Source organism: Onychomys torridus, chromosome 8 (genome assembly GCF_903995425.1).
Source record: "Onychomys torridus chromosome 8, mOncTor1.1, whole genome shotgun sequence".
NCBI lineage: Eukaryota > Metazoa > Chordata > Mammalia > Rodentia > Cricetidae > Onychomys > Onychomys torridus.
In genome coordinates, this window is record NC_050450.1 from 67,266,891 (window position 1) to 67,280,964 (window position 14,074).

The 14,074-nt window shown below is 51.3% G+C and overlaps 1 protein-coding gene across 1 annotated transcript in view; it reads left to right on the top strand.

Moving 5' to 3' along the window:
* Positions 1-13,509, top strand: part of Nos2 (nitric oxide synthase 2) — a 37,770-nt gene extending 24,261 nt beyond the window's left edge. Inside the window, exons 17-26 of the mRNA XM_036196514.1 lie at positions 644-776; positions 1,730-1,808; positions 2,500-2,681; positions 3,684-3,847; positions 5,553-5,760; positions 7,889-7,976; positions 8,381-8,502; positions 9,665-9,813; positions 10,606-10,800; positions 13,043-13,509. Coding sequence (XP_036052407.1) covers positions 644-776; positions 1,730-1,808; positions 2,500-2,681; positions 3,684-3,847; positions 5,553-5,760; positions 7,889-7,976; positions 8,381-8,502; positions 9,665-9,813; positions 10,606-10,800; positions 13,043-13,141 — 1,419 coding nt within the window. The 3' untranslated portion in view covers positions 13,142-13,509. The remainder of the gene's footprint in view (positions 1-643; positions 777-1,729; positions 1,809-2,499; positions 2,682-3,683; positions 3,848-5,552; positions 5,761-7,888; positions 7,977-8,380; positions 8,503-9,664; positions 9,814-10,605; positions 10,801-13,042) is intronic.
* Positions 13,510-14,074: the final 565 nt, after the last annotated feature.

A 14,074-nucleotide genomic window follows, 5' to 3' on the forward strand; every position in this document is an offset into this window, starting at 1 on the left:
CCCGGGGCTCATGACCTCCGCCAGGTGTAAGCCAGGGCTATGGGCCTGATGTCTCAGGTCAAAGCAGCTCTCCCCAACTCCCACCCCAAGAAGAGTGTCCCTCAGGTGTATTGCTGTGAGTGGGAGGAGGTGGCTGATCAGCTCCCTGTCCTGAACAGGGCTTAAGGCCTTTCCTATGGGTAGCCTTGGCTACCTCATAACAGTGGCGCCTAGCTTCAGTCTCCCAGCTCTACAGAGGTGGGGACAGGGACCACACTGCTGACCTCTTATGACCTGGCTGTTTTCTCCTCAAATCTTTACTTTTTGGATTCTGCCCTGCTGGTGGAGGGCACATGTCTCTGAAGTGAAAGCCCAGCAGACTTGGTCCCAAGACTCGGGCCTCCTCCATGAGGTTTTCTATTAGGATGGGGAAGCCCCAGCCCTCCCTCACTATGTGGGGAGAGGATAAGTATATGATGGCAGCTTTAATATTCATTACATATAATATCAATGGCCACTGTGTACCATGCCTGGGCTTTTCTGAGCCCCTTCAGTCCCTATCAGATGACACACCTACGAGTTTGGGGATGCATCCATTCAGTATTTGACCCATGATGAAGGGTGGTGATGGTGATACTCAATGCCACTCTGCCTAACTTTCCAGGCGGCCTGTGAGACGTTTGATGTTCGAAGCAAACATCACATCCAGATCCCGAAACGCTACATTTCCAACGCAATATGGGAGCCACACCAATACAGGCTCACCCAGAGCCCAGAGCCTTTAGACCTCAACAAAGGTACCAGCCCCTCCGCACCCTACTGGTCTTTCCTGCCTGGGTTGAGGCTATCTGAGCCCTGAACCAGTACTCAAGGAAACTACCATGTTCTTCTAAGTGCAGTCAGCTGGGATGGCCAGGTATCTATCTCCCTGGTTACAGGGCTTGTGGTACAGGGCTTCAGGCTCAGAGGAAAAGCATGTCAGAAGGAAGCCCTGAGAGAGAGGTAGTGAGAGCAGGAAGTTACAGCTCAAGGAAAGGAAGTGAGTGGTAGCATGTGGGGGGAAAGGGGGTTGGAGTCAGTCTTCCAAAGGGAGCCACAGGCCATGAAGAAGGCTTCTGGACAATTCAGGGCAGCAGTCAGTGGCTCAGCTCTGCCCATCCTGGGTGACACACTTGGTTCCCTGAGTCCAGATGTCACAAAGGTGTCTGCACATTAGGATGTGCCTCGCTGTATCTCTGCTGTGCTCTGTGAGTCCCAAATCCCTAAGTCACATAGGTGTCCGGAGACTCCGGGTGCTTTAACGTCCACTCTGAATCTCCTGGTACTTCCCAACCGCAAAGCCACTGTCCATCAGGATCTTTTTGCTTGTCTAGTTTTAGTTACGGCTTTTCCCCTCTGTGTGTATGTGGAGGCAGGTAGCTGAGACAGGGTCTCCTGTGGCCTAGACTGGTGGCAAACTCGCTAAATGGTCAAGAATGGCCTCGAACTCCTAATCTTCCTCCCTCCACCTCCAAGTGCTGGCATTACAGACTTGGGTCACCACATCCAGTCAGGCCCAGGGTCTTTCTTTACTTGTGACTCACAAATAGTGGGGGAGGAAAACCTAACCGATCCTGCCTCAGAACAGCAAGAGCGAGGACAGCCTGCAGGGATAATCAACTCAGCATATGGGGTTTCCCCCACCTCAGCACAGGGGCTCCCCCACAGCAGCCCAGGAGCCCCTGTGCCATCTCAGCCTCTGTTCCCTCAGCCCTCAGCAGTATGCACGCCAAGAATGTGTTCACCATGAGGCTGAAATCCCAGCAGAATCTGCAGAGTGAGAAGTCCAGGTAAGGACGGCAGGGATGCCTGGCCGGTGTTCCAAGACTGCTCTGGGATGAACAAATGACCAGAGCAAGTCAGTCTGTCCATGGGGAGGGGAGACATGCCTGCCGAGGATGCCACCTTCAGGACCAGCTCCTCTGCTAGTCCTTGGCACCCTTGCCTTTGCCCAATTTGGGAATCAGGTGTCTGCTTCACAGGCTCTTCCTCCTCTCTGAATTCTCGCTAAAAGCTGTGACCGGGGGATACTCAGACCATCTGAGTCTTCAGACATTTGTGAGACTCTTTGATAAGGATGGAAATCTCCCAGCCAGGGAGTCGAGGGTCATGGGTGACCTGTAGACTGAATCTGTGTCATCTTTCCTCTTCAGTACCCCTCTCCACCGAGGAAACTCACCTCGGTCCCAATAGAACAGAATTGGTTCTGGAGACAGGAAAACTACTTCCAGTGCCCACACACCCTGGGAAGATGCTTCTTGTGGCAGAGTTGTGGCCAAGTCCTCTGGGGCTCTGTGCCCTGCTAGGGAGAGCTGTGGCCAAACTCCTCTGGAAAACTGTGGAGCTCTGAGGGTCCCCAGCTGAAGGGAGGTCCTGCTACACACTTTGATGGCCAAGGCTGGAGGGAGCTGTAGGAAGGTGGTAGGAGAGCTTATGCTAGGGAGGCCGGCAGTTACCCAGGACCCCCTTTTCCTTCTCTAGCCGTACCACCCTCCTTGTCCAACTCTTCTCTGAGGGCAGCCGAGGTCCCAGCTACCTGCCTGGGGAACACCTGGGGATTTTCCCAGGCAACCAGACAGCCCTGGTCCAGGGAATCTTGGAGCGAGTTGTGGATTGTCCTTCGCCCCACCAAACCATGTGCCTGGAGGTGCTGGATGAAAGTGGTAAGCCCTGGGCCCCCAGAAAAACCTACTCCCCTCACCCCCATCCCTGAGGACTGGGGCTGTGTCTGTCCTGGTGTGCTCCAGTCCCAGCTCATGGGAGAAACTCGTAGTGATGACTCCATGAGTGTGTCCTCCAGCCTCAGAGGAGGCATCAGAAAAGCAAAACCTGGCAGTGTCTACCACCACCAGGGAGAAAACGAGTCAGCCTGAACCTCAGAGACAAGGGGCTTAAGGCATCCTTGGGGCTGTAAGGATACAGAAGTGGTCCAGATGAGATGCCATTGATAATACAACCCTTTTCTCTAGAAGGAAGGAAGGAAGGGAAGGGGAGGGGAGAGTAATAAAAGAAATGTGCTGACATGTAGTAAACACCTGTGGACCAGGCACTGTGCCAACCACTTCCCAAATGTAGTTTTCCTCATTGCCGGTGCCAGACCAGCCTGTGTTATCTCATCCGTTACTCAAGGAAGCAGCTAGAAGCCACAGGGTCCAGACACTCAACTGGGAAGTGAGGAGCCAGTTTGAACCTGGGTCTGCTGGCCCCAGATCGTTCTGTGACTTTTCTGAATGCTGTCTTGTGGGACCCCTGAAGCCTGGCCACCTCAATTTATACTGTTCTGTCCACCTGGAGCCTCTTGACTTAGTATCCCAGGGGACTACAGCCACAAATCTTTCTCTAAATGAGTGACTAGCCCCTGGGATGTACATCAATCTCCAGTGGACTCAGTCACTATGAGTTTGTGATTCACTTGAAGGTATCAGACACATGCAGGGGTCACAGAAGGATATGGTTAATTTGTCAGGACAATGACAATATGGGTGCCCATGTGGGAGCGAACAGTCAGCCTGCCCTGGCAGCCCTGCCTCAGCACCAATGCCTGATCTTTGCTCTGTCTGGGGCCAAGATACAGTCTTCCCTTCCTCATAGCTAGAGGGTAGGAGTCTTCTGAGAGACCCCATTGGGCCTTTCCCTATCCTGACGCCTCCCTTCCTTCCATTCAGGTGGCTACTGGGTCAAGGACAAGAGGCTGCCCCCATGCTCAATCAGCCAAGCCCTCACCTACTTCCTGGACATCACTACCCCTCCCACCCAGCTGCAGCTCCACAAGCTGGCCCACCTGGCCACAGATGAGGCTGAAAGGCAGAGGCTGGAGGCCCTGTGTCAGGTGAGGTGGTGGGTGAGGCAGGAGCATTTCACAGAGTAGAGAGAACCAAAGTCCAGAGCTGAGTTCGACCTCGGAGACCATCCGCCCGAGTCCCTTAGGTGTTAACTTGTCTGTGTCTGGTGGGGGCTGGGCATCCTTTGCTGCCCTATCTTTAGTACACAGCAGTACTGAGTAAAGGAATTTCTCTGAGAGTTGGTATGATGTGCCTGTATTCATGACTTGCCCAGTTTCTGTGACAAAATACATGACGGAAGGAAAGGAGGGTCCAGTCGGTCAAGGCGGAGTCATGACAGCAGGAGTATGGGTGGCCGGTCACTTCACTTCCGGGGTGAGGCAGCCGAGAAAGGTGGATGCGGATGTTCCGCTCACTTTCTTCTTTTTGTTTAGTCTGGAACCTCAACCCATGGGAATCCAGGGTGGGTCCTCCACGGTTAAACCTCTAGAAACACCGGCACAGAGGTGTGTTTCCATGGTGATCCTAAATCCAGTAGGATCACAGCAAAGAGTAGTCATCACATAGCCAAAGTACACTTCCTCCAGTGTGCCCATGGAGGGGCAGCCTCCTTGGATGGCCTTTGTCTTCCCATAGGTGGCTCAAACTCAGTGGAGGGTGACTGGATGTAATGGCAGGTGGGGACTGGGGTAATGAGTTAGTGGTAGAGTTGTCTTTGTAAAGGGTGCTGGACACACTACCACCTCCTCAAGCTCCCTGTGTGAAAAGCTCTATCTGCCTCACTCCACAAGGACTAAGGCTAAGCTAGGAAGGACATCTAGCCACGATTTGAACCCAGATCCAACTGGTTCCAAATTATAGTATAATAAGAAAGTGAGGGTTAGGGATTTAGCTCAGTGGTAAGGCCCTGGGTTCGGTCCTCAGCTCCAGAAAAAGAAAGAGAGAGAGAGAGAGAGAGAGAGAGAGAGAGAGAGAGAGAGAGAAGAAAGAAAGAAAGAAAGAAAGAAAGAAAGAAAGAAAGAAAGAAAGAAAGAAAGAAAGAAAGAAAGAGAAAGTGAGCCCAGCTGAGCATGGTGGTACATGCTTGTGTTCCCAGCACTCAGGAGGCTGAGGCAGGAGGATAGTGAGTTAGAGACAAGCCTCAGCCAACAAAAGAGTTCAGGGCCAATCTGGGTTATATAACAAGATCCTGTCTCCACTCCCCTCCCCAAAGAAAGGGCATTGAGCCTTGCCCATGAGGTGTTAATATTAGGGGAGGGTTTTATGTTTTGATTTTTATTGCTTGCTCTTGGTTTTGGTTTTGTCCTTGTTTTGTGGGTCCTAGGGATTACCCTCAGGCCCTCACACATGCCAGGCAGGTGCTCTACCGCTGAGACAAACTCTTGTCTTTCCTACTATTTTTTATTCTGAGGCAAGGTCTCACTAAGTTAGCCAGGCTCGTCTTCAATTTGGTCTGTAGAACCTGCTGGCCTTGAACTTGGAACCCTCCTGCCTCAGCCTTCTGACTAGCTGGGGTTGCAATACCGCCTCACCGCCACCTTAATCCTACCCATAATGCATTTCTAGGCACAACCGAGAAATGCTACCCGCTGCCCCTGCTCCTTACTGCCCCTCCAAGACAGTTGGCCTCAGCACCCTGGACAGCACCAGTCCTTGCCTGTGTTTGTGGAGTGAATGGATAATACTGGGTGGGACAGCTCCTTCCTCACACATGGTAGCCCCCCAGTCCCTCACATTACCCTTGGCTTTTAGCCCTCAGAGTACAATGATTGGAAGATCAGCAACAGCCCCACATTCCTGGAGGTGCTGGAAGAGTTCCCATCGCTGCGTGTGCCTGCTGCCTTCCTGCTCTCTCAGCTCCCCCTTCTGAAGCCCCGCTACTACTCTATCAGCTCCTCCCAGGACCACACCCCCTCAGAGATCCACCTCACTGTGGCCGTGGTCACCTACCGGACCCGAGGTGAGGCAGGCAGAATCTGCTGTCATCTTCACTTGTTACTTCTAGGGCAGCGGTACTAGATTGCTTTCTGTAGCTGTGACAGACAGACACCATGGCCACCTCCACTACTGTTTAGAAGAAGAAAGCGTTTGTTTAGCTTACAGGTTACTGTCTACCATCGAGGGAAACCAAGGCAGGAGCTTGAAGCAGGAAGCATGGAGGAATGTTGCTTACTGGCTTGTTCCATCTGGCTCGCTCAACTACCTTCCTTATACAACTCAGGACCACCCATTCGGGGGCAGCACTGCCCACCGTGGGCTAGACTCTTCCCCAATCAATTAACAGTCAAGAAAACGGCCCACGGTCCTGCCCATGGGCCAGGTCTGGCAATTCTTCAACTGGCAATCCCTCCTACTGGGTGTGTCAAGTTGATGGCCAAGATTAACTGCCCTGGCAGCAGTTCAACACCTCAATGGCACTTTGGTCTCTATCGGCTACACAATGCAGTGGTGGTCATCTGCCAGAGTTATCAGTAATGTGAGCAGCTGTGTAGGGCACATTGTCGTGAGGCAGGCATGAAGCTCACCCCTTTGTTTACCATCCATTACTGGAGGATCTGACTCCCATGCGCATTTTACAAGGGAGGAAAGAGAAGCAGGAGTGGCCAGCCCACTTGTTCCAAGTCACCCTGTTAACAACTGAAGACGCAGAGACAGGGAGTTTAAGTGCTGAAGCTAAGTACTGGACCCTTGTTAGAGCCTCTGACTACTGAATAGGTTCAAATGTGAAGGGCCTTGAACACCGGAGAACCCAGTTTTTCCTGGCCATCCTAATGAGGCAGCCCAGTGTGGGGAAATTTTGTATGGATTGTTCTCTCTCCCGATGCTCTCATTCTGTGATGGCTATGTCCCACCTCCGTGCTGGGGGCCACACTGGGTGTGGAAACTCTGCCAGCAGACCCTGCCCTCACAGAGTAGCCATAAAGTCAGTAAAGAGCTCAGGCACAGCAATATTTAAAGATATGGCTGCAGGGGGTGCCCATAAGCCACGGGTATCTTGAGGGAGGGAGTGGGGTGTGTGCGAGGCTACGGTAGACTTGGAGGGCCTGTGTTCTGTCCTCTCAGCCTTGGATCCTGTGCTAGATGGACTGGCTCCCTGTTCTAACATTTGTAACTGGGCTCTGTCTGAGCTGCAAGGGCTGGGCAGGGGCTGCACCTCAGAGCTCTCCCTTCTTGGCAAAGAGCACAGTTTCTAAATATTAGGCAGAGCCTGAATGTAGACTGACCAGATCCCATCACTGGGTGAGAGAGGAGATGCATGTGAGCCCTGTGAAGGCCAACATACGCAGAACAGAACCAAAGGATGACTCAAGTTGCTGGAGGCCTCCTTCGTGTGTGGTCATGGGGAAGTGAATGTAACCCCGAGGAAACTGGGGTACCTGCAAGCCCAGGAAAGGCTGCCGGGGAAGACTGAGATGCCAGAAGAGATGAGGCTCAGGGGTTGGGGTGGAAGACATCCCTCACCCAGGGCTCCTACTGACAAAGGCCTCCTTCATGAGGATACTCCAGTGGCCAGCCCTGGGGAATCACTTCAGGCTGCTGTAGGCAGAGCCTTGGCAGGGGGTGCTAGAGGGTCCACAGACAAACACTTGGGAGATACTCTATAGCAATGGTCCTCAACCTTCCTAATGCTGTGACCCTTTAATACAGTTCCTCGTGTTGTGATGACCCCCCCCCCAACCACAAAATAATTTTCACTGTTACTCCATAACTGTAACTTTGCTGCTGTTGTGAATCTTAATGTTAATATCTGATATGCAACCCCTATGAAAGGGTCATTTGACCCTTGAAGGGATCACAACCCAAGGTTGAGAACTACTGCTCTGGATTAAGAGTGAGGGATCTGAGTCCATTAGGACTTTAGTCACCTGCTCCTTTTTCTGCTCTGGGACCCCATGTCTGCAATGGCAAAGGAGGCAATTGCTCAGGTCCCTTGCAGCCTTCCTGCTCTGTGTGGAGAGCTGGGAGAGAAGATAACTCATCATTCAGGAACTAGGCACCCAAGGGGGCCTGGCAGTGTAGGAAGAGCACCCAGCTGGGTTGCGTGATGGCCACGGGGATTGTTGGTTAGATCTGTGCCGTCCTTGCAGATGGTCAGGGTCCCCTGCACCACGGTGTCTGCAGCACTTGGATCAGTAGCCTGAAACCCCAGGACCCAGTGCCCTGCTTTGTGCGAAGGTAAGCACCCACTCAGGGCCCTTTGGAACCCCTGGACTTGGGGATTCTGCACTACAAGGGAAGGATTTAGGACTGAGTGCTCCCCTTGGCCCATAAAGGTTTTGGGAGGGTGGTAATTCTGGGTCCCTTCATTTTACCATCTGCCCACAAGGTGTAGTGGAGTCAATGGGGAAGACAATGGTGATGATCGTGGTGGGGTCCAGAGTCCCTTTTACGAAAAGACTCGAGTGTGGGGGGTGCCGTGCCTGGGCAGGGGGATAAAGCTTTGCACTGGGCTTGGGAATCAATGTTTCTCTCCATCCCTGACAGTACTACCAGGTACTTACCTCCCAGCTCTACGGTGCATGTGCTTCTGGCTGGGGGTGTCTGAAGACCAAGGTCTCCCCATTTCTGTCTCCTTGTAGTGTCAGTGGCTTCCAGCTCCCTGAGGACCCCTCCCTGCCCTGCATCCTCATTGGGCCTGGCACAGGCATCGCCCCCTTCCGTAGTTTCTGGCAACAGCGGCTCCATGACTCCCAGCACAGAGGTACAGGAGGGGAGCATGCTAGTCACCATGATCCAATTATTACACGTGCACATCAAAGTATTACACTGGACCCCGTGAGTAGGTACACAGATTTGGAGGATTTGTGCCCTGCCCACTTCACGTCTCCTCCATGTTTCCTTATTCTTTTTTAAATGTATTTTGAGGGGTGCATGTGTCCAGATGCACACGTAGAGGTCAGAGGTCAACTTGCTTCTCTTCTCCCACCATGTAGGTCCCAGGAGTCAAACTCAATTTGTCAGGCTTAATGGCAAGGTCCTCTCCCTGCTGAGCCATCTCACTGGCCTGTTTTGCTGGGTTCGTTATTTTTCGTTTGTTTAATGCTTGGCCCTGTCTTTGGCGCCATCGATGGAGTAAGCCATAGAGTGAACCTGTGAAGAGGTCCTCAAAGCTAAGATGAAAGCAATAGACCTTGATAAAGACGTTGTCCTTTCATCTGAGAAATAGCCTGAAGGAAAGGACGTCTCTGTGCCTGGCATCCTCTGAAGGGGGCTTTTGTAGAACTTTTAGCAATGTTTGGCATTTAAGACCATGAACGTGAAGTCCAGCACGGTCAAGAGCAATCAAGAGGTTGTTTGGGATGTCCTGGACACCCGAGGCTCACCACGTGCATTTGATGTAGCAGCTGTGTCAGGAGTGATGGTTTTCACAAAAGAAGTCACAGAATGTCTGATATTTCATTAAAAGAATGCTCTTAGCGTGCACGCGCGCGCACACACACACACACACACATGCACACATTTACATATATATGAATATATATTTACTTGTATATATATATTCGAATATATACATATATTTGAGACAGGATTTGGTAGTATATCCCTGGCTGAACTGAAAACTCCCTGCATGGACAAGGTTGGCCTTGAATTTGAAGCAATCCTCCTGCCCCTGCCTCCCAAGTACTGGCCATAATGATATTTTTAAAGGAAAAAGTAAAATTAAAATGCAATATGGCAAACAAAAGAAAGATCGATCTGTTGACATAATCATAACGGATACTGAACCTTGTTCTTCAAGAGTGCCTCCATTAACTAGAAAATGGGATAATACCAAATAAGAAACTTCCATGTTGGGCACCTGGTGGTCATAGTTTGCCCTCTGGTGGCCATTTGTGGTAACTGCAACTTTCTGGGTCCTAAAGGGCTCAAAGGAGGCCGCATGACCTTGGTGTTTGGGTGCCGGCACCCAGAGGAGGACCACCTCTATCGGGAAGAGATGCAGGAGATGGCCCACAAAGGAGTGCTGCACCAGGTGCATACAGCCTACTCCCGGCTGCCAGGCAAGCCCAAGGTAAGTGCAGCCACCCAGCAAGCCCACAGAGTGTGCATGATGGCCACTGCCCGGGCTACACAGCCCTCCCTCTCTGAGCCTTTGTCTCCTCTTCTCCAAAGTGGAGACAGTTGCACAGCCTCAAGTGATGTGAAGAACACTATAATGAGAAGACCAAGCCCAGAATGATTTGAAAATCACACTATAGCTCAATCTCCACAACGCAGCCCAGCGACCCTGGGATGCAGGGCCGTGCAGGGAGATGTCCTGTAGGTTGGCTTTATGCTCAGCTCTGCGAGACTGGAATGTGGAGCTGATCCCACCAGGGCCCTCAAATGGGCACTGTGCTCCGGGAGCATGAGCAGTCAGTATAGACTCAGCTCGGAACCTTGTTCCCTGAGGATCCCCTTGGATCCAATTGCTGGACCATTGGCCATCGTATATGGAAAAGACAGATTCCTGACCAACTCCGGGCCCTCCTTTATAAATGGGGAGCCTGGGAGCCTACACCCCAGTCCTAAATCAGAGCTGGGACTGATACATGCTAGGAAGCCCCTTTCTGGGGTATAGGCAGGTGGATCTCAGAGCTCTGGGCAGAGCCATTAGCTTGATGGGGCATCTCTGAAGTGAACTCAGGGAAGATCTGTGGGTTCTGTTGGTCAGGATTGGACAGGAGATTCGTGTATCCTGAGCTGAGGTCCTGATTAAAGCCCTCAATGGTCCTCCTCCCCTCCCCATGGCCTGACCATATGTGTGCCTGACCACGGGGACCTCAGCATCCAAGGATGGTCCCACCATGTCCTTTGCTTTTAGGTCTATGTTCAAGACATCCTGCAGAAGCAGCTGGCCAGCGAGGTACTCTGCGTGCTCCATAGGGAGCAGGGCCACCTCTATGTGTGTGGAGATGTGCGCATGGCTCGGGATGTGGCTACCACCTTGAAGAAGCTGGTGGCCACCGAGCTGAACTTGAGCGAGGAGCAGGTTGAGGACTATTTCTTCCAGCTCAAGGTATGGAAGTTGGGGTGGGACCCTAGAAAAGGGTGTAGGGGAGGGTCACATGCCATTGGAATCAAGACCAGAACAGCATAACGGGGGGTGGGGGGTGCCCTGAGACCCTCTGCACCACTGCAGAAACCTGAGGTGGCCTGTCTGGCTGGACTGCTGGAGGTAGGGCTTCCCATTCCACACCGGCTGCCAGCTACTTGAGAAGTCCAGTCAATGTGTTCCTTTTTTCCAGCTGTGGAATCCGAGTGGCCGGCTCTGCTCCCCACACCCCTGCAGAAAGTACTCATGGGGCAGAGCAGGGTTGTGGACACCAGAGCTGAGAGGCCTGTCCCCTAGTGGCCATGGGAAACATACATAGTTATTACAGCAGGCTGCTGGCTGGCTGCCCTCGTGTCTCTCAGGAAGGACTCTTGGTAGCAGGGCTTGCCTTGCTCCAGGTGCTCACCAAGGACCACACTGTGACATTTCCTTCTGCCCTTCTAAGGGCGTTATGAGGGAAGAGTGACTGTTGGCCCATTTTGTAGAGGGAAGGGGTCCTGGTACTACAGAACGTGAGAGCCCAGGTACATGGCCTCTCTCTCCCTTTCCTTCTCTCTGCTTCCCAGTCCTGTTCTTAAGGCTTACACTTATGCTCCACGTTTATATTAAGTATCTACTATGTGTAAGAGACTGCAAAGCAGTTAACAAAACAGATTTAAAAAAAAAATTGACCTAGGGCATGATAGTGCACACCTGTAATCCCAGCACTAGGGAAACAGAGTCAGGAGGATCCAGAGTTCAAGATTATCCCTTGGTTACATAGTCAGTTCAAGGCCAGCCTGGGCTACATGAGATCCTGTCTCAAAAACAACAACAACAACAACAAAAAAAAAAAAAAGCAAAAAGCCAGCCTAAATGGAGCTTACACTCAGGCAGGGTTGATGAAATAAAACACGTAGAATGTGTTTTGGTTCAGGTGAGAATTAAGCAGAACAGCAGCTCAGAGTGTGAGGGGTGTGTGCATCATTTTAATGATGATATTTGCAGAAGGGGTTTACTGGGAGGTGACATTTGAGAAAAAATACCTGAAGAAGGTAAGGAAGAAGCCTTGTGCATACTCAGGACAGAGGTCTAGACTATTCTGTGTGGGGGGAGCAGCATGTACAAAGGTCCTGGGGTACAGATTATTTTGACATGTGTGATGACCAGTAAGGACATCATGGATACTTCCCCAAATGTATTTAGTGTGCGTGTCAGATGTGTTCATGGATTTTTGTCATCAAAAGGGTTATAAGAAGCAGGCCGGGCAGAGGCACTGCATACCTGTAAATCCTAAGGCTTTGGGGAAGCTGAGGCAGGAGAATAAGTGTAAGTCAGTATGGGATATCTAGGGCTGCAGAGATGACTCAGCAGTTAAAAGCATATACTGTTCTTGGAGAGGATGACCTGCCTGTAACTTCAGCTCCAGGGGATATGATACCCTCTTCTGGCCTCTGACGGCACTCATATACATGTACACACACACACACACACACACACACACACACACACACACACACACACACACACACACACACACACACACACACACACACAATTGTAGTCAGACATGGTGGCACATGTACACCTTTAATTCCAGCACTCAGGAAATAGAGGCAGGAAATATTTATTTATTTATTTGTTTGTTTGTTTGTTTGTTTTTATTTTTATTTTTTATTTGTTTATTTATTTATTAATAAAGAGAAAACAAGAGCTGGAGGTGTAGCTCAGTCCTTGCCTAGTACATGAGAGGCCCCAGACTTGATCTCTAACACCAAGGGAAAAAAAAACCTCCAAGGTCAGATCGTTTGGAACACGTGTCCAGGTCCACCAAGAGCAACACCAACAGGTGGCTTCACTGTAAGATTTCTCAGAGCTCTCAGCCTGCTGCTGTGTGCTCTGACTTCAGGACCTGGGGAAAGGAAGGCTCGCCCAGCCTGCCCCACACGTGCTGATCTCAGAGCTCCCATCCGCCGGCGCCATGTGGGATGAACACTAGACAGATAGTGAAGCTTGGGAGGAGGCTGAGGTGGGCCACTCGCAGTGCCGAGGAGAAGCCGAACCTAGGTGTGATGGCAGCAAGCCAAGCAAGCAGGAAGGCACGGGGCTAGAAGTGCCCGAGTCACCAGGAAGCTGCTGCAGCCCCAGGGTTCTATCAGCCCAGACATGGGAACTGAGGTGGCTGGTCCAGCAGAGCTGATACCTTGGCCTCTGCTTCCCTCTGTAGAGCCAGAAACGTTATCATGAAGATATCTTCGGTGCAGTCTTCTCCTATGGGGCGAAAAAGCGCAGTGCCCTGGAGCAGCCCAGAAGTACAAGGCTCTGACAGCCCAGAAGTTAGAGCTTCTGGTCCAGAATTCAGTGATGGACTCAACTCCCCGGCTGGTCAGGGACCTGGAGAGACAGAAATGCGATTTTCTCCAAATCCCTCACATCATACCCCGCACCCCACGCACTACCAAGTAGCGTTGTGGACTACTTGAATCTCTTCCTCTTCTTCCCTCCCTCTTCTCCCCTCCCTTTCTTCCCCTCACATACTTCCCTGGAACCTTGAAGCTGAGAACAGCAAAAAAATGACTCTCCTGATGGAAGCTCTTTGGGTGACCACCAGGAGGCGCCATGCCGTCACTCTACTATTTAGCTGCTTTGTGTACAGTTATTTATACTTTGTATTTAAGAAAACAAATACCTTTGTCTACTCCCAAGGACTTCTTGGGCCTTTCCTGTATAATTTCTTGATGAAAATATTGATATGAAATGCATTGTATTTTAATCACCCTGTGTGTTCGATTGAGTTTTGTAGTGAAAGTGTTCTCAAGTAATACATGGGTTAGGCTTGGTAGACACCACAGCCGGGACAATGATGCCCCGGGGACAGCAGATGAAGCTTGTGCTTGTCTGAAATTCTCTGGTCAGGGCAAGGCAGCAGAGATCAGGGCCTGGAGCTGGGCTTCACACACAAGGTACCTTCTGCAGGGTATGGTGAGCCCTGGGGCTCTTCAGAACGGCGGGGAGTTCCTGAAGACCCTGACGACCTTCACCCTATCTTAGAAAATGATGTGCTTGGGGACTGTAGATGTAGCTCAGTTGGCAGAGTGCTTACCTAGCATACACAAAGCTGTGGGTTTGATCCCCACTATCAGATAACCTTGGGCGGTTTGGCACACGCTTGTAACCCCAGCACTTAGGAGGTGGAGGCAGGAGGATTGTAAGTTTTTGAGACCATCTAAAGGAATGAGAGAGTGTGTTTGTTGTGCTC